The sequence below is a fragment of the Miscanthus floridulus genome, chromosome 6 (genome assembly GCF_019320115.1).
Source record: "Miscanthus floridulus cultivar M001 chromosome 6, ASM1932011v1, whole genome shotgun sequence".
Taxonomy (NCBI): domain Eukaryota; kingdom Viridiplantae; phylum Streptophyta; class Magnoliopsida; order Poales; family Poaceae; genus Miscanthus; species Miscanthus floridulus.
This window is the reverse complement of record NC_089585.1, coordinates 100,973,724-100,993,711: the sequence shown is the minus strand read 5'-3', so window position 1 is coordinate 100,993,711 and position 19,988 is coordinate 100,973,724. Positions and strand designations below refer to the sequence as shown.

At 43.4% G+C, this 19,988-nt stretch overlaps 1 protein-coding gene across 1 annotated transcript; it reads left to right on the top strand.

Annotated features, from left to right (window-relative positions):
* The first annotated feature begins 7,537 nt into the window (after window positions 1-7,537).
* On the top strand, window positions 7,538-18,052 carry LOC136460914 (uncharacterized). Its single transcript, XM_066460440.1, has 5 exons — window positions 7,538-7,621; window positions 9,480-9,715; window positions 9,786-10,044; window positions 17,712-17,735; window positions 17,885-18,052. The coding sequence occupies exons 1-5, from the start codon at window positions 7,538-7,540 to the stop codon at window positions 18,050-18,052; spliced, it is 771 nt and encodes a 256-aa protein (XP_066316537.1).
* The last annotated feature ends 1,936 nt before the right edge of the window (window positions 18,053-19,988 follow it).

Sequence of the window (19,988 nt, the reverse complement as noted above, 5' to 3'; positions counted from 1 at the left end):
ATAAACTATCCAATTGAACTTGGCAAATGCTATGTAACTGAGGTATCATTGAAGCTAGCATCACTTCAAAAGGCAAATTATTTTTGTTTCAAGAAAGTTGATTCTTGAATTGATAGAGAAAGATAGGAAAATAAGAAAACAACTAGAGTGAATTCAACACTGCCAAAAGCAAAAGTAATGTTATGTGGTCAATTCAAACAATGATGTGCTGCTATGTATGGGTGAGGTTCAGAGGTTTTAACGATCTGCGTGAGAAGATCTTCTTAGCAAATTGTCTACGGACTACTGAATTGATCGCGTCGTTGGCACGGTTGCGGCGACGTGAGGGTGGGTTATGTTGGGTCGTCGGGATCTTTTAGAACCAACATATTTATTTATCTTCCCTAAAAAACAGATTTATTTATCTGCTACAGTACTCAGGTCCTTCACGGCTGCCAAATTGGCACAATTCCTAGTCAACAGTCCATCTTTTTTTTTTTGATTAAGTCTACTTTTGGCCTCTCGACTATTGTGTTAGGTCTAATTTTAATTCTCAACTACAAAACCGTCCAATACCAGTACCTCAGCTATCAAATCCGTTCACTTTTTGCACCTAGGCGGGGGCAATGTTGTTTTGATCGACGTTGAGAGGTTTTGACCACGCCTCCCTCTCCAAGCTACACAGCTGACAAACCGATGTTGGGGCCTCTGTTCTTCCCTGCCAATTGCATGAAACCGGGAAGTGCCAGAGTGCCACAGTGAAATATATGAAACACGCACGCCAAAATCGTGCAGCACTCTGTTTCGGCCGGTGTCTGCGGTCACCGCGTCCGATCGTTGAGGGCCGAGCTCCTGCTCGCCCTACATCGTGCTGCCTCGCCGCGTTGTCATAGCAGTTCACCTGGCCGACCCGCTGTCCCGTCCGTGCCGTGACTGAGCCGCTCTAGCCTCGCTCTGCCGTCGCCGCTTCTCCGGTCACTGCCTTGGCCGGTCCTGCTGACCTGTTGCACCCTCGCTGCCCCTACTGCTTGGCTGCCGCATCATGCTGCTGCCTCGCTGCCGCACCCGACCGTGCCCTTGTCATTATAACGCTCGACGGCTAGTCGACTGACCATTGCCGCGCGTGCCTCTGCTCCACGCTGGCTCTGCCACGCCGATCTGTGTGTCTGCCGCGTCCGCGCCATGGTTGAGAGCCCTACCGCCACTGCGTGCCTGGTTGGGCACAGTGCTGTGCCCCGTCTCACCCATGCCGAGCCATCATCTGCGCGTGCACGTGACGCCGCTGCCGCGGTTCCGCCGCGTCAGATAGCCAGGGCGAGTTCTCTGGTGCACGAAAGCCGGTGCGACCGCGTCCACAAGGTAGCTAGGAACCTCGGGAGGCTACGTGTAAGAGGAATTGAAGAGAGGTCGAGTGTAGGTGATGAATTTTGGAGGCGAAACCGGCGAGCTCGGTTGCGGCGCAGGGAGGCGGCAGCCGCCGTAGCCTGCTCGCGCGCTGCCGTGCTGCTCGGGCGCCGCCGCCGCCACTTACTCAAGCACCACCGCCCTGCTCGTGCGCCGCCGCCGCAGCCTGCTTGCTTACCGCCATGCTGCTTGCGCGCTGCAGCCGTAGCCTGCTCGCCGCTGGTGACGGGAGGAAAGAGAGGGGCCAGCATGGCACGGTCAACGCCGAGGTCAGCGCCGCCGCGTTGGAGGGAGTTGCGCCCGCGAGGGAGCAGCGACTGCCCCGCCGCGAGCGGAGAGAGGAGGCGTCGAGGAGTGGCCGTGAGGATGGAGAGGGAGGGGTTGAGTTGATGACATGTGGGCCCCACATGTCACTGAGATGGAGGTCAACGCCAGCGTGGCGTGGTCAAAACCGCTCCACGTGGGACAAAATAGCCTCACCCACGCCTGGTGAAAAAAGTGAACGGTTTTGATAGTTGGGGTACTAGCATTAGACGGTTTTATAGTTGAGGGTCAAAATTAGACGAACCCAATAATTGATGAGCGAAAAGTGGACTTAATCTTTTTTTTTATCAGACAGGTCTCTTTCTGCTGGGCCTAGCTAGTTTGCCTGCCGATCTCGACGACTCGAAGTAATTATATAACCAGATTGCACATCTTGTCTTGTTGTCCCGATGTACCAGTTGCGGAGCATGAACTATAAAATTACGAGAGCCAATAAAACTTAGAGCAGTCTCAATGCTAGAACCTATACGTAATTTTCATAGACATTATATATAGAAAACTATGAACCTAATGGATTGCAATTTTTAATCCAATCATACGTTTTCTCTCCATTCTCTACCAATCATATCCCTTCGTGTCTTAGTTCTTATGTAGACATGGTTTCTAATTTAGACCCGGTTTATATGATTTTTGCTTTCTTTATTCAATAACTACCTTGCCACATCAGTAAAACGCTTATGTGGCAGTACAATTAATGTCCATAAAAATTATGATGGTTTCTGCATTGGGAGTGCCCTCGTGGCACTAATAGAGGAGGCCCACTCAACTACTACTGAAGTCTCTTTTTGCCTCTCCCAATAAGAGTATCGAATTTTGAGACCCGTCACTTTTGAAGCCATCTGATAGGGACTGATTTTGAAAACAGTTTTAGTTAACCATGCCAGCGGTCCTCCATCGAAGTCAGTCACAGTAGATATAAAACGGACTACCTTGTTAATTTAGAAAGGTGACATTATTAAAAAAATTATAAAAATATTTTTTCAAATTATTTTTTTGGAAAAAATATGCAATTAAGAATTCTAAAATCAGAATCAATCTTGAAATTTTGGTTGGATCAGAAAAATATGAAACCAGATCTAGATTTTTTTTTCTAAAATTAAGTTCTATGTTTTTCCAACATAGGCACCGTAATAGAGTATGGTTTTAGAAAAGGCTAGAAGTCTGGCATCCTAAGCCCATCAAAGCAATGTTCCCGCAATCCCGCTTGATCATGTGCAAGTCTTGTATGGGTGAAGCTCAAAGCATGGCTTAGTTATGATATACCGTGCAAAGGGTGAAGGGTAAGCTAGAGGCCGGAGTAGGATGGACCGCGAGACAATGAACTGCGAGTAGAAAGCTGGGCTTCGAAGGGTACATATCTATGGGGTTACTTTATGTATTTGTTGTAACAATAGAGGGGTAATTTATAGAAAATATAATAAATTAAGGGCTATTATTTGCTACTAAATTCAAGGTTAGATATTTCTGATTATTTTACTAAAATTCTAGGATAATTGCCAGCATTTTATGAAAAAAACATCAAAATATGGCAAAACTGACAGCTAGCAACACACTAAGAAAGAAGAAGAAACAAGAGAGAAAACAAAATGGGTAATTTAGATGTAAATTTTGGAGTTTTTTAAAACTGTTTTCATAATGAAAGAAATGGGTCATTTAGATGCCTTTAGGAGTTATCTTATGTATTTTTCATATTGCCATATAAGGTATCTTTTAAAAGGAATATATTTAATATATATATTATTGGTGATGATGATTAGAGGTTGTTGAATTATAGGCCAGATATTTCTAGTTATCGTAAGAATTTCGAGAATTTATCTTTTTATTACTATTATTCATAATCTGCCTAATTCCATACTTTGGTTCATGTCGCTTTTATTGAGCTATAAGTAACAGGAATGCTATACAACACATGTGTGTTTCTTCTTCGTTGGCACATGGATATTCTGTTCGTAGGATGAAGAATGGAACGCCAGATCTATGCTGGTTGTTCTGTGTCTCTGTCATATTGGGTCTGGCCATCGGCGTCGCTGTTTAATTTTTGAGAGTCGCGCCTGCACGATTTCTCCCATTTCCCCATTGTCGACGCTCTCCCGACCTCGCCGCTCCACCCCTCCCCTCCGACGCTCTCCTGGTAGGAGAGGCGACCTCGCCGCTCCGCCCCTCCCCGTCTTTGTGCGTCTCCCCTCTCTCCCTCTCTATCGGTCTCTCTCTCCCTCTCCATTTCGACGTGGACAGGGCGGCGACGACCGGTGCGGCGGCTGCGGCCACCCTCCTCGTCCTCCTCCTCCGTCCTCCCTCACATACCTCTCACCTCTGTTTCTCCCTCCCCTTCATCCCTCTCTCTCCCCTTCCCTCCCGAGGCGGTGGTGGGCGCGAAGCGGCGGCTGCTAGGCGACGTCGCCCTTGCGGGCGCCTTGCCAGCACGGGAGGGGCTCGATGGCCTCCTCTCTCTCCCCCATCCTCCGTGCGGGCTCCTCAACGCCTCCTCCCGTTGTGGAGCTTGTGCTCCTCTGCTCGACGAAACCCTAGGTTTGTGTGCTCCGGCGGAGATTGGCTTTCTCGCCGGTGGAGACGGATGTTTTGGTTCATTTTGTGTTCATCTAGTTTGTGGAGGCGGAGGCGGACGTTGAGTCCAAGGCCGAGGCTGAGGTGTAGCCGGAGGCGGAGGTGGAGTCTGATGTGGACCCGGAAGCAGAGTCTGAGCTCAAGTCTTCTCCATTGTCGATTTCTCTCGCCGGTGAGTTTTTGGATTCAGTTTTTGATTAGATGTTGCAAATCCAGTTTCTGTTGATATGATTTTTGCTCCTGTGTTGTGTATGCTGATGCTTAGGCTTAGGTTTAGGCATCTCCTACTGCAGATGGTGTCTCCGTAGTAGTCGGACTCCTCCATAACCTACTCTTCTATCCTTTGTTTTCCCTGCATTCCTGAGACTCATGTCCCTGCTGTTTGGTCAGCATAAATAGCTCGTCGGAGCTGCTATCGAGCAGTCTCTAGACCTAGCACGGCTGGTAGAAACAAAGGAAGAGGTAGTTTGTGCCAACCCGATTTCGTAGGTAATTACTAATGACCTTGACATGTTCAAGAAGGAGTTAGATCTAGGTTGTCCTCTGGTCGGTGCTATCAGTTTGTCAGAGTAGATGAATTTAAGAGCTGCAATAGAAGTGAATTCCTGGTTAGCACTTGGATCGTGAAATTGATTTTTTCATCCATGTGTTTGTCCGATTGGGCAAATTGGTGACCAATGGGAAGATTTTCTTTACTTGAAATTAATAGTTAATTCAAATGAAAAGGAGCAGGGGGGCTTGCTAATGTTTATGACAGTAGAAGCTTATTCATCTACTGTAGTGCCGAGGCTCTGGAGGGGAAAATATACGTTGAGTTAATTTTTTTTGACCTGTGTCACAGGCCAACAGTTTGCCTCGTTGTGGTTGGGATAAAAGTGTCGTTTGTGGCAGCCTAATATTCGACATGAAAACAAATAATGATAGTAATGGAATTTATTATAAAATAATTTGGCACACAAAAAGGACAAGATTAGTAAATTTTGGTGCTGTTTGTTAGGCTTTTGTTTTCTCCTGTGAGCAATTTTATCTTGTATGTGTTATTCGTCTTTAGATTTTCTCTGTTTCTATGCTTGTTCTAAGATTACCTGATATTGTAATTGTTTGTTCATAAGATGGGATCATTGGTTTCCTTCCTGTTCATTGTAATTTGATCTTTGTTTTTGGCATGGTCATTGACCTGTAATAATTTGTTATTCTATTATGTGCTTTTTTGTCCAAAGACAACTTCACATCATTTGAAATTCTTATTAATAGCAATGGCAACAATTGGTCTTATTATTCTGAAACATTGTCTGTCCATTCTTTGCTGCAGGTCTCTCCATGTGGACTTTCACTTCCGGTGCTTCCAGGTACACTATATTATGTGTTTGTTGAATATGATCTTTCTTTGTTGGCAAATTTACTATTATATGTACTATGAATTTGATTTACTATTATATGATCTTTCTTTGAATATGATCTTTCTTTCGGTGCTTCCAGATTATTGTATTCATCTATATTTGTTGTTGTTATTTTGGGGCTGTTTTACAGAATATCTTTTCAGATTAGTTTAGAGTATTTGTTCATATTAGTTCTAGCAGTTTATATTTCCTTTGAATTATTACTTTGCTTGTGAAATGTTTATTCTATTTTTCAATAGTTAAAAGCATATGTGGTATTTATCTTTTATTTAGTACTTGAAATTAATAGTTCACTATGTCTGTGGTGATGCTTGTATTATTAGTGTTTTTTTCATTGGCTTTCTCTATTCGTAGTCATGATAGAATTTTGATATTTCTGATAGACGGCTAGGAAGAGGCGTCCTAGTTTTGTTGAGATATTGAGCTCTTATGATTTAGAAGGCCAGGATGTTGAAGATGTTCAGTGCTCGCAGTTTCCAAGTGTTGATTCTGATCTCTATCGCTCCATCTCTTGCTCTGGAACTAATTATAACTGTGATGTAAGTGTACTGCATTTGTTTCTAATTTTTGTCCTTTTGTATGTTGGTGCACATAACATGCAGGCTTAATTTGGTAATACTGAATTGATAGCTTTGACTCAACATGTTTTTTCCTCTTGGCATTGTTGCGCAATAGCTTTTTTGAGTTTATGTGGCATGCCTTTCCCTGTAGTAGAATTATAGGTTCTTTAATCTAGGCGTGAACTTTTTTTTATTTTAGGCTTACTGTTGGGTGAGAAATGTGACCATTTTCTTTTGTTTCTGCACCTGCCATCTTTTTGACAGTCAGCAAATGCCTTGTGTATGGACTTAATCATAGTATGGACTTAATATGTAAGAACTACCAGTATAAGCTTATATCAATATATCATATGCTAGTTCACATGCCTAATGTCGAATATGAAATATCTATACAATAATTTTCTCTTTTATTTTTGTACATCTTCTTTATGAGCTTATTTATTACTTCTATACTGTTCAACTTAATGGAAGGCACTGTATATCTAGTCCATACATTTGGTATTATTGATTGTGCCTGTCAATGGTGTATGTGCACTCGTATGCATGGATATGTTTGTATTATTTGTTACTAGGTATTGTAATGAGAAGTGCTGAGCCGACAATTATGATTAGTTTAGTAGAGGGCAGTGATGCCGTCGCTTATGTTATTTCTGTATGGAGCATGGAGTTGTCATGCCAGTCTTTTCATTGTAGCACTTTCAGTAACCCTAACCCTAATCTCCCTGCCCTGCGGAGCTAATATTTTTTATCTCTAACAGTAGTGTGAGCTTGCTTTTTCTTCCAATTGTTTGTTAGTAATGATTTATGATATTTTTTAATTTGTTGTTTTAAAATTTCATACTGTAGGACTCTTCTTCAAGTGGCAACTCAAGTTTCAATAATGTATTGTACCAACAATGCTTGAGAGATGTATGTATTATTTGAAGCCTATGTCATCACTTCCTGCATGATGACAAACCTGATGACCTACAGGAGCTGGTACATTCGCTCTCATATGTGTAAATATAGCAAGCAGAGGCTTGAAAAAACTTTTGCTAACCTTTGTCTTGTTATGAAACTTTCCTGCTCACAAGCGATTTCCTGGGACTTTATTTCAGGTACCAAAGGAGCACAACAGCCATATCAGTTGGTAAGTTTACCTGGGCACCTTTTTTCCCTCTATTTCAAACTCTTATCACCTCCAGGAGCTTTTGTGTATCAGATCTGCTAGAACTGATTTCCTTGTTTTGCCTGCCTACAGTTGCTCGCATCTGCTATGCACATCTCGCTGCTGCTCAGGTTGGCCAGTTCATAAAGTTCGATGAGATGTTGGAGACGTCCTCCAGCCACGACGGGCACACTTCAGCGGGCATCGTCCCCATCCAGGAGCTATCCCGTCTGTATGAGAAAGTGAGTAACTCGATGTTCTTCTGCTGAGCAGGGGAATCTTTCGTGGTTTAACTTTTTGGTGGATGGTTGGGTCTGAACCCTGGTAGTTGTGTCGGGTGGCGGTAAACGCTCCATGAACTTGTTGCGGCACTTGGTGCTTGCCTCGCCCTAGGAAGACTTAACTTGGTAGTAGGATGTTAAATTTTAATTTTTTAAGCACCGCTGCTACAGTTTTGCTTGGGTGGCTGTAATGCCGGCATGCCGCAACTATGTTGAGTGGCTTGTTGCAGCACTTGGTGCCTGCCTGCCTCAGGAAGACTTGGAACATGTTAGGGATGTCGTTAAACCAATCTTTTTAAGCGTTGCTGATTCAATCTGAGTTATTCTGTGTTACATGATTTCCTTGTTCAATCAGAGTTCACAAAACGTCACATCTTGGAAAATATGCTCAAGCTACTTTCCAGTTATTTTGGTGCAGTACTGTAGAAATAAGATGCATCCACAATATACTACTGCATATTAAAGTGCTTTGTCACTATTAATACCCGTTGTTGACGAAAACCAAACAAACTAAAAATTTAGTTACATAATTGCAATCACCAACAATGTAAATTGCGGCTACTGGGTACTGCAATTGTAGTTCTCAGTATATGCAATTGTAGTTCTTTTCATTGTAGGACTTTCAATAACCCCAACCCTAGTCCCCCAAACTTTTCCTTTGTTTATTGTGATTTGTGCCAGCACAAAGCACATTTTTGTCCTTGTCCTTTCATATAAAAAAATGTTTCTTGTGATTTATGCTAACACAACCTTTCCTTTGTTTATTGTGATTTTTATCAACCCAAACTAAAAAAATTTTCTTTGTCCTTACATAGAAAAAAAAATTGTTTCTACAATTGTGATTTGTTTATTGTGATTTGTGATTTGTTACTTGTGATTTGTGTCAAGGAGAAAGATGAACAGTATCTATGGGGGGGAAATTCAGGTGTTACCTGGTGTTAGATAGACAAGCTCTTGATTTTAATCGTTTCCTGTTTCTGTTTCTCCCTTTTATGTGTCTGCTAGTTCCAAGTTCGGAGCCGTTTCCGTTCTCTATTTCAAAACTGAAGATTGTTATTAAGTTCTGTTTTTGGTTACATACAATCCCGTTGTTTTTGGTTCAATCCTTTTTTATCGCGGGTGAAATAAGGAGGAATCTGTTGTTCCCCTATTCCATTTCTGGGTGTAGTATGAGTTGCAGAATAGGAATCCACTTGATTTAGTCGGTTTATTATGCTCGTGTCACCTCAGATGTGTCGTATTGATGATGACTGCATCTTCCGGCTATAATATGCATCTCGACTTGCATTTGTTTATCTCTTTATTAGTACTTCCAGCATTTTTGGCCACCAGTTTTTTTTGTCTTCCTTGATGAGAATGAGAACGAAAGCTGTCATACTCCTCGTTGGGATAGATTCATTAGTATAAGGCAGTTCGGAGACAGAATCTGAGAATGTACTTCACAGAAAAGGCCCTTTTCATCCCTTGCCATATCTTCCATGTTGGTAAAGGCTCGTAGCTGATTTGAATAGTACGTGCCCATTTTAACTCCCCTAGGGGACACAACTGGGTTTGGGAAGGACCAGATAGATCTTGAAGTTTTATTTGTTTATTTATTATATAGATGTAGCCAAATGGATGCTTCTCAACTCACCTCGTTCCAACATAGAAATATTCTTGTGTGTGTTATTTTGCTGTAAGGTTTGTTACTTTGTAGCACAAGGTTACAAAATGACAGATCTTACCTAAAAAAAGGGCTCCAATGTATATACTGGCACTGAATGGAATATGCATTGTGCACCTTCTGATTGGTTTTGTACTGCTCGGAATCTGTTTGCAGAATGCATTTGACTTGAAGTCCCTGAAAAAATCACCACTCCTGTTGAGAATGGTTGTCTTTGCTATGACTATGTTATGCGGGATATCTATTTGCTCAATGTGTATGAAGCAACTAGGGAGTGATGGCTTGTCAAGAATCGTCAAGATTGAGGTTGCGGAGCAACCATGTAATAAGTCCACAGTTCCTCCTTCTGAGGTTCAATTTGTGCATTATCCTCAACCGATAACTTACAGCAGGTGAGATTTGCCCTGAAGCAAGATTGAGCAATCTGGTTTGTTTAATGCCTAATATAATTTTAATTTCTAGGGAGGAGTGCAAGTGCAATGCTGTCCAATTCTTTGCAATTATATCATCACAACGATCTAGAAGTGGCTGGTTTGAAACCCTTCTTAACAGCCACATGAATGTTAGCTCCAATGGTGAAATTTTCTCTAGAAAAGAAAGGAGAAGTAACATTTACTCTATAATAAATACCTTGGATAAAGTGTACAATTTGGATTGGAACAGTAGTGCTTCCAAGAATGAGTGCACTGCAGCTATTGGCTTCAAGTGGATGCTAAATCAGGTGAGGACTAAAACATGCAGTATAGATAATTTATTTGGATGATCCTTTTCATTTATTTTTCATTTAGTTTCAGTATATTTCAATTATTGAATCTGTAGGCTTGTAAACGGCATGTGTTCTCAACTGTAGATGCTAGATGTTATTGCATATTGCACCAAACTTTCCCCCACTCTATGGAACTTTTGTATTGGGAATCCCCTTTATGGGACTGTTGGATAGCTAGTTTAATTTCCTGACTTGCTGTCAGAAACACCTTATGCATGGTTACTGATCCACACCCAGGGCTCGGTGGGCTAAATGCTCTGATGCCTTGTTTAGGCAGCGTTGTCTAGATATGTGCTGATTTTTTTCATGAATTTCATAAATCTAAGTAGGCTGACTGTTTGTGGTTCTAGTGTAGAGCTAGAAAAGTACAGGCTCTTACTTCAGCTGAACTGCTGAATGCTTGAATGATTTGTAATATACCTTTTTTTGTGAACCTCATGTGTGATTCTAAAATGGATCGTTTCTGACTTGATCTTAAACATGGCATGATTGTCCTGTACTCCTGTGCAGTATACTATTCTTTTGTAGTTTTGTGTTAATTTCACTACCGGAAACACCTAAGTTGCCGAGTGTCCCCACCTTTGCCGTGGGCACGATTTCGGGCACTCGGCAAACATGGTGTTTGCCGAGTGTCCCAAAGACGACACTCGGCAACAATAAAACTCACGGCATAACAGTTTATACCGAGTGCCTACACTCGGCAAAAAATAGACACACGGCAACTTCATGTCCGGTAACACCGTCGATCTCCGTTATCCTTTTGCCGAGTGGCACACGCTAACACACGGCAAACCCACCTATATGCCGAGTGCCAAAATACAACACTCGGCAAACACACATCGATACCGAGTATCACCTTTTGACACTCGGTAAACGCTGTTATATGCCGAGTGTCAGAATCTTACACTCGGCAAACATTTTTTTTTGATTCCCCCCCCCAAACTTTTTGTACTGTTGTCTTACAATACTTGTTGCTCTCTGTTCAAGTAATGTACATTTCTGAGTTATTTTACTATATTTCATCAATTTATTTTAGTCAAATGAATTTTCGGTAATTTTTTGGATTTGAACTGCAAGTGCTTCGAATATCCGAAAAAAGTGAATAAAAAATGATATTCTTTTCACTGAGTTTGTTTTGATACTGTATCCAAGGCCAGACCAGAAATCTCGAACATTGTGTTCGTGAAACATGAGCAGAAACGCGTGGCGGAAACGTCTGAAAATTCTATAAAAAACAAACGAAGTCTGAAAATCATGAAATTCGTCTAGTTGTCATGATATCATACGTGGAGGCTATGGTAAAAAATTGAGAGTGTTTCGGCAAAGTTGACACGTACGTTGCTTACAAATCGGATCATCTCCGGAGAAGTTTCTGAGATGTGAGAAAGATCCGGTAAGATGAGGAGACAATTTGAATGTCGATTTGGAGTTTCACTTCAAAAAATTTTTGTATATATAATAGAGAACAAAGATCGCTTCTTGTGAATTTTTGGCAATTTTTCGGAGCCATTTCGTAATTTTAATTCTTTCGTCGCAATTATTGAATTTTATATGCGTGATATACAAACACAGGAAATAATAGTCCAATTTTTGTACAAGCTTGAAATATACATTTGTGAGTGCACCTAACAAAGTGTAATGCAAGTTCATTTCATAAAATTAATGAAACATGAAATAGAGGAAAGTAATTAAGTAGAGGAAAGAAAAGGGTAGCATGAAATATAGAAATAAGTTTGCCGAGTGCTGCATAGGTGGCACTCGGCAAACTGATGGAATTTTTTAAGGGAGAACAGGGATTTTTAAGTAGTTTACCGAGTGCGCCATCGGCCGACACTCGGCAAACTGATGGAAATTTTTTTTAAAAACGTTGCCGAGTATCGTATCGGGCCGACACTTGGCAAACAGGCCACAAAATAGATAGGCCGCGGGCCGGCTCTGGCCATTTCTCCATTCCTCCCCACTCCACTCCCTCCCCACTCGCGTCGTCGTCGACCTCCCTCCCCACTCCATCGTGCTCCCCACGCCCGCCACCGTCGAGCTCCCCCCCACGCGCCCCCTCCCTCCCCACCTCGCCCGCCCGCCCGGCCGTCGACCTCCCCCCGCCCGGCCGGTCTGCCACAGCCACCGGCTGGCCCACGCCCCTGTCCCCGCCGTGAAACCGAGCGCGGGCGCGAGCACACCCACGAAACCGCCCTAGGGTTGTGGAGAGAATCGGCGGAGACTTCGCCGTCGCCGCAGGAGCCCACCGCAGGATCCCACCGCTTCCCCCATTCTCCGTTAAGCCCCATTGTATTCTCACTGCTTCTCATATTGTCCTGCTTAGACACCATCAGAGTGATTTCAAAAATAGCTGTTCATTTGAGGATGGAGATAGTTTATAAATTAGAGTTGATGGCTGATGAATGCTTGAATTGGTGTTAGCAGGTTGTCATGATTTGTGATTATTAGTCTGATTATGTTCCTACTGTCCTTGATATCCTTTTTTGAGTCAGATTTGCCTTTTGAAGTCTGATTGCTTAAAGTTTAATCTACAGTTGATTTGTAAATATCGTTTTGAAACCTAGAAGGGAGGAATGGACTAGATATTCCTCTTTTGAGCATGTCTTTCATTGTGTATGCGTGATCATGGGTGCGAGTCTTATGGTTGGCCAACTTTTGAAGGATGATTATTGGTAAATAAAGACAAAAATAAATACTCCCTCGCTCCCAGTCGAAATACAAAGTATCAAATGTTCAAAAAAATAAGGTATTTTGATCGTTCAACATTAACTATGCCTGTTTGCTTTTTTTAAACCACATCCATGTATGACTTTTAGGTCCATCTTGAACAAAATGACTTCTATAATTGATAGCTGAAATCAATAACAAGTATGAATGTGTTTTAATTAAAAACTATGTGTTATTAGGAAATTAAACAACTTGACAACCAAACTAACTAGTGAGGAGTGAGTTAGTTTTTTAGCGAATATTATTTGATCCTACAATTGCTCAGGTATCTCGTATTTCAGGATGAAAAGGAGTACTAGGTACTATGGTCTATTTGGATCTTGCTAACTTTAGCATCCTATAACATACATTAATACTCGATTCGTTTTAAATTATAAGTTATTTTAAATTTTATGAAGAGTCAAGCATCTCAAGTTTGATCTCTGAGAGTTGCTAAAATTAGTAGTAGAGCAGGTGCTAATTTTAAGTTTTTTTAGAAGCAGACGGGACCTTAAGTGGATCCAAGGAGGCCATCTATGCGATAGCCCAACACGTAACAGATTCGCAGGTGTGAGCCACAGCTGTTAACTAGTGCCTGACACCCCATATTTTGAAAATTTGTAGGCTGTTTTTTTTCATTAGCAATCTTCCTAGTTGTAGCATGCCTATGAATATAGTCATATGTCTGTCTTTACAAAGCTCACTTGGTGGACTAGCAGCTGTTCTCTTGGCCATTTAGTGTGTGTGTGTTGTTTATCTTAAAATAAAATCATGTGGATTTTCCATTTGAGCTAGTTGTTGGTGACACACTACTGGTGCCATCCAATGAGGATAGATGCGCAAGGTCAATCCTGTTATAGATGTGGAGAAAAAGATGCTAACTAGATCAAAGCATGCTAGCTGTTACAGCCTCACTTTCTCTTCTTGTGTGGTAAGGGTAGAAGCCAAAGCATGCTGTCACTTGCAAGCTGTGCGTGATGCTCAGCACCAGCAGTAGCATTAGTGGATTGAATAAGGGCAAAGGAAGAGAAGGGCTAGAGTCAGGAATATACGGGAGAGACATTCCTGTAACTAACCACTTTGTTGTTACCAGGACCAAGATCTTTTCACTGAAAACTGAATTTTTCCTTTTCACTGAAGACTGAATCTTGATTAACAAGATGGTGATATCTACTATTGTTTTGTTGTCGTGAGAGCTTTGCCTTTGTGACCAGTAATCTTGATCATCTAGTTCCAAGTGTATATGCAACTATGCATGTATTATGCCTGCTAACTTTGATTGTTTTGCAAAAATTATGGGGGTGTACATGTGTGCACCCATGTCCTTACTGGGTCTGCTCCTGTACGTGCTCCATGCTACTGCGGTTTGGATTCTCCATCAAATGGACACAGCTCTGCCTTTCTAGAGTTCAATTCTCCTGATGCAAATTCGACATAGATAGGTCTCTAACTAGATGTGTCCTGTTGGCTAGTCACAGAGTCATATATATATATATATATATATATATATATATATATATATATATATATATATTCAGTAAAGGCAACAAGCCAAGTTGGGTTACTATTTGATCAGACAGTTCACAGTTGTTATATATCTCTTTTAGGGAGGACTGTTTCTGCACCTGAGCCTAATCTTCCTTCGATCATCGAAATAAACCTAGTAGTATTTGAAATTGATGTACGTACTGTTTCTGTGTTCGCGATGACCACTGTTCAGCCGCAGCAGCCGCTAGTTTATTCGTAGCAACTGACTTCATAAAAAAAATGCACGCAGACGCAGGGAATCAAGCTAGCAATATTTTGTATCTAACCAACAACAAAATTAATAAATAAACAAGAAGAAACGGCACAGGTGCTGCTTCTTTGATACTCCCTCCATTCTAGAAACGAGATAACTCTAGAATAGTGCTAGATCAAACAATTTTTAGTTTGACTGATAGAAGGTATATATATTACAAGATTGCCATGTCCGGCTGCTGACTGGGCTCAATTGGAAGCTGACAAGTGATGTGGTGGTCCATGATTGGATGAACATGCTGACTGGATAGGAGTTTTGGCTTACAGTGACTTAGGTCAAAGGCAAAGTCTAGCTTGCTGTCAGTGGTTAAATTCATACATGTTGATACTATTTCTTATAAATTCGGTTAAATATAAGATATTTTAAATTTGAATAGACTTATTCTTTTAGGGAGGACTGAGGCTTCTGGCTGTTTGTTGGTGTTCCGTGGACCTTGTAGCGGTTGAGGCTTCTCCTGTTTACGGGACAGCGAGGTGAGGCATAAAACACCCCTCTTTTCTGTATCATGCATGTTTGTAGAGCACATAACCCGGTTAGGCGTCTCCCGTTCGAAAGAGATACGGTTAGAAATATGCAGCTCTTTGCATGTCGATAACCGTATCTGTTTCGAATTGTCCACGTTTTTTGGACAGCCCTAGGATGCGTAGATGGGGTTAGTCTCCGTGGTCTACTCCGTTCCGAGGCAGAGTTTCGGCAGCATCTCCCTGTTGTTCTCCGGATACACAATCTCCCTACCGGGACGTGTATTTGGAGAACAACAGGGTGGTGCTGCCAAAATTCTGTCTTGGATCGGAGTAGACCATGGAGACTAACCACAGCTACGCATCCTCGGGTAGGATTAGGACCTATCCTGACCTATTAGATGGTAGGAACATCGTGTACATGCAATTGATTCTTAATGTCTCGCTGGTATATATATATATATATATATATATATATATATATATATATATATATATATATATATATATATATATATATATGTATGTATATATATATATATATATATATATATATATATATATATATATATATATATGTCAGAGGATAGATGACCGTGAGTGGATGTACACGGGCCACCCAAGTCAGCGTGCTTTGACTGATGAATGGATTGAGAAGACGGAGGCTTTCATAGATAGAGCATTTGCCCTAGTTCCAGGAGCGTCAGCCATTTGGTGTCCGTGCAGTAGATGTGCAAACAGGCGTCGGCAACCAAAGGATGTCATGTCTACTCATCTTTGCAAGAATGGATTCACGGCAGATTATACTCGGTGGATCTACCACGGTAAAGCCGATCGGATGAGAGAGGAGGTCATATATATATATATATATATATATATATATATATATATATATATATATATATATATATATATATATATATATCAGAGGATGGATGACCGTGAGTGGATGTACACGGGCCGCCCAAGTCAGCGTGCTTTGACTGATGAATGGATTGAGAAGATGGAGGCTTTCATAGATAGAGCATTTGCCCTAGTTCCAGGAGCGTCAGCCATTTGGTGTCCGTGCAGTAGATGTGCAAACAGGCGTCGGCAACCAAAGGATGTCATGTCTACTCATCTTTGCAAGAATGGATTCACGGCAGATTATACTCGGTGGATCTACCACGGTGAAGCCGATCGGATGAGAGAGGAGGTCGTGAGAGCACGCGTCGAAGATTTCGATGTTGATGCCGAGGTAGGTGACTGGCTAAATGACTTTCATGAAGCACACGTAGGTGAAGAAGGTGGGGAGGAGGAGCCAGAGGCAACCGCAAAGGCGTATTATGACATGTTGTCTTCGGCACAGAAACCCCTTCACGGCCACACAAAGGTTTCTCAACTGGATGCCATTGGACAGGTAATGGCCTTAAAGGCTCAATTTAGCATGAGTCGAGATTGTTACGATGCTACGTTGGCAGTTATTGGCAGCTTGCTTCCAGAAGCTCACATTATGCCAAAGAGCATGTACGAGTCGCAGAAACTCCTTCGTGCACTCAAGATGCCATATGAGCAGATACATGCTTGTCCGAAGGGGTGCGTCCTATTTAGGAAAGGACACGAGAAAGCAAAGTACTGTCCAAAGTGTCAATCCTCTAGGTACCTGGAGGTAGAGTCCGATTTCATTTCTTGGTTCGCACAGAAGGTATTGTCCAACTTTGCTCGTACTTAGTTTGACATTACAAGTTGCTCGTACTTAGTTTAACGATATATCCTGCTTGAGCTTGCAGGGCCAAACCGATGAGTCTATGGATCCCGAGTTAGTACAGGTGTCCAGTGGCTTTCTGTATAGGGTCAGGTCATTTGCCGCTTATGACGTGAATGGATGTCGCTTTCACACGACAGCACACGAGGAAAGTCGGCCCAATCGGAGAACCACAAATACCGGAGTTCTTACGCCCGGCACTGATGGGGCCGATTATTATGGGAGAATCGAAGAAATCTACGAAGTCAAATTTCGTGGTTCCAAACCCCTTAAGTCTGTCATATTCAAATGTCATTGGTTTGATCCTGCAGTAACGAGACGGACCCCTAATCTTGGGCTGGTCGAAATTCGTCAGGATTCCGTCTATCTAGGGGAAGATGTCTATGTTGTTGCTCAACAGGCGACGCAAGTTTATTATCTACCATACGCGTGCCCAAACGACGACCGTCTTAAGGGTTGGTATATTGTGCAGAAGACATCGCCACATGGTAGACTACCTCTCCCAAATGATCAAGATTACAACTTAGACGGGGAGTTCTATCAAGAGGAGGGGCTAGAAGGGAGTTTTGAGATAGACTTAACCAGTGCGATCGAAATGGAAGTAGATAATGAAAGGGTTGATGAAGAGGACGACGGAGATGAGGTGGAAAATGTGCAAGACTTAGAATTACTTGAGCGAGTGTGTATAGGCAATGCCGATGATGACAACATTGGTCCTTCGGATAGTGTTGATTATTTCAACATGTGTGATAGTGATGATGAGAGTTATGATCCGGCTGATCCCGATCATGATGCCTATTTCTAATACAAGTAATACTATCATTTTCTAATTATGTTTCGTTTATTTTGCATTTCTTTTTCAGGTTATCCTGTTTATATGTGCTTATTAGTTTACTCTTTTTAATTGCAGGTGATTGACAAAAGATGGTGGGCGGTATGAGGTCCGTCGGGTCGTTTTATCGGAGCTCGATGTTCGCTCCAGCTGAGGAGCCACCGCGGAGGCGCAGGGGTCGGCCAAGAGGCCAGGGTCGGTAGGCGCGTGCAGCGACTCGACCGCCGTCGCCTGTACCTCCCTCGCCTCAGGAGGAGGCGGAGGAGGAGCAGCACGAGCACGAGGAGCACGAGGAGCAGGACGAGCAGGAGGAGGGCGAGCATGAGGAGGAGGAGGGCGAGCATGAGGAGGAGGAGGGCGAGCACGAGGAGCCCTCGACGGGGGGTTCCTCTTCCTCCGCTTCAAAGATCTGGTTGTGAGGCCCTTCACGCCTCCCGGAACATCCTATACCTTTCACGAAACGACCAGTGATTCGCCCCAATGGGCCAAGGTAAGTATCTTAAGATGTTATCGCTACTTCATTTGATATGTTTAACATGGCAAAATACAAACTAATATTTTTTCGTTAATCACTTGGACAGGGGATGGAAGGTTGTGGCTGCAGGTGATCACAAACGCCTTCCCGGTGGAATCCTGGGTCTTCTGTGTAGGGAACACTTCCCCGGCCTGGTGGCCTGGGCAGGAGGGGTGGAGCCGGCCTACATGTTCGAGCACTACGCCTCTGCCCCCGATGCATGAGATCGGGAAGGCAGGAAATTCGACAACAAGGCGCAGCGGGTTGTGAAAGAGCTGTGGGTAAGCCTTCCCCGCACTATCTTGCTCAATACATCGCATTCCTATCACATCCTTGAAATAATGACTACATACATAATGTTTATATGCAGGATTACTACAGATGTGACGAGGGATACAAGGAGAGGGCCGAGAGGCACGCTCACAAAGCCTGCTACAAGCTCGTGAAGGACATGCACTACGAGGCGCGTATCCTAGCTGTACAGTAATACAAAGCTGTCTTCGAGGAAGTGAAGATCGACAAAGACCTCGCAAGAACCTTGACGCTGACCAAAGAGCAATACATGCTGGTAAATACTGTTTCTTCCTGAGATTAAGTACACTTACTGTGTTCTTATATGACAAATGCTTGTTGACGTGTAGGTGCCTCCAAATTGGGTGGCCGGTAAAGGCGAGTGCTGGAGGAAAATGATGGACAAGTGGTGCTCCCCGGAGTGGTCGGAGACACACGCCGCTTGCCGGGAGCGGCGTTTGATGATGACAGGTGCACCACACCATCAGGGGAACCTTACCCTTGCCGAGTACGCGGAGAGATGGGTACGTGACTTCATTTATGTATTCCAACGCTTGCTTCTGCATAGTTTCTAATGATCTTACTGTTTGTTTCACAGTCGGCGTCACATGGTGGCGCACCTTGCTCCCAGGTGAAGGCATGGGCTATGGCCCACAAGGGCAAGGCGACGTCCGTCGTCGACTTCAACCCGGAGGACCCCCCCCCTCGGCGTACAGCAATCCCTCCATCCACAGCCGTCTCACCGAGTACACAACGGCGGCCAAGGCGGTCCATGGGCCGGAGTACGATCCGAGCACCCAGGATTTCGAAGGTGACCTTGTCATGAGGGTGGGAGGAGGCAAGAAGCATGGCAGGTACTGGCTTGGCGACAGCGTCGTCGACACGGCCACTACCCCCACTCTCTCCCAGATCCGAGCAAGCGACACGGGCCAGAGGCCGCCCATACGCCCACGGCCGACCAGTACACAGCACGCCATGCAGACTTTGCAGGTTATTACTCTTTTATTCGTCGTTCATGGTTTCTTACATACCTTTGATTTCCATTGTAACATTGGGGTGAAATTTTGTAGGCCGAGCTTGAAGAAGAGAGGAGGCAGAGAATAGCGTTGGAGGCGAAGATTGACGGTGATCGGCAGAGGCAGGAGCACATGTTTTAGTGGATGCAAAATCTCGACGTGAAGATGGGTGAACCTCTGCCACAAGCGCTATTCCTTCCTCCTCGTCCTTTTGAAGACACTCCTGTGAGTACATCTATCCCCATGTCCACTCACACACACACCAGCACACACACACCGCGGACGGGCGGCGCGGGTGGAAGGGGTTGGCCAAGGCTGCCGGGCGGGGACACACCTACTGCCGTCGTAAGAAAAATATGTCAGCAACAGAATACGTAGTAAGTGGATTAATAAGGTTAGATATCGGCTTAACTGATTGGATTGGCTAGATTTTGAGGGAAATTAGGAGATCTTGTTGGCTACTAGCCTGTGTAAGTCCTGCAGGGACAGATGATTTGTCAAGCAATAAAATAATCTTCCCACCTTTCTACCGTC

Excerpts from the sequence above, each read along its gene's own strand:
- LOC136460914 (XM_066460440.1), top strand. The coding sequence starts at position 7,538 with ATGTTGGAGACGTCCTCCAGCCACGACGGGCACACTTCAGCGGGCATC. Across the intron at positions 9,716-9,785 it reads CAACCGATAACTTACAGCAG|GGAGGAGTGCAAGTGCAATG; the intron begins GTGAGATTTGCC and ends TTTAATTTCTAG. Across the intron at positions 10,045-17,711 it reads TCAAGTGGATGCTAAATCAG|GTGATTGACAAAAGATGGTG; the intron begins GTGAGGACTAAA and ends TTTTAATTGCAG.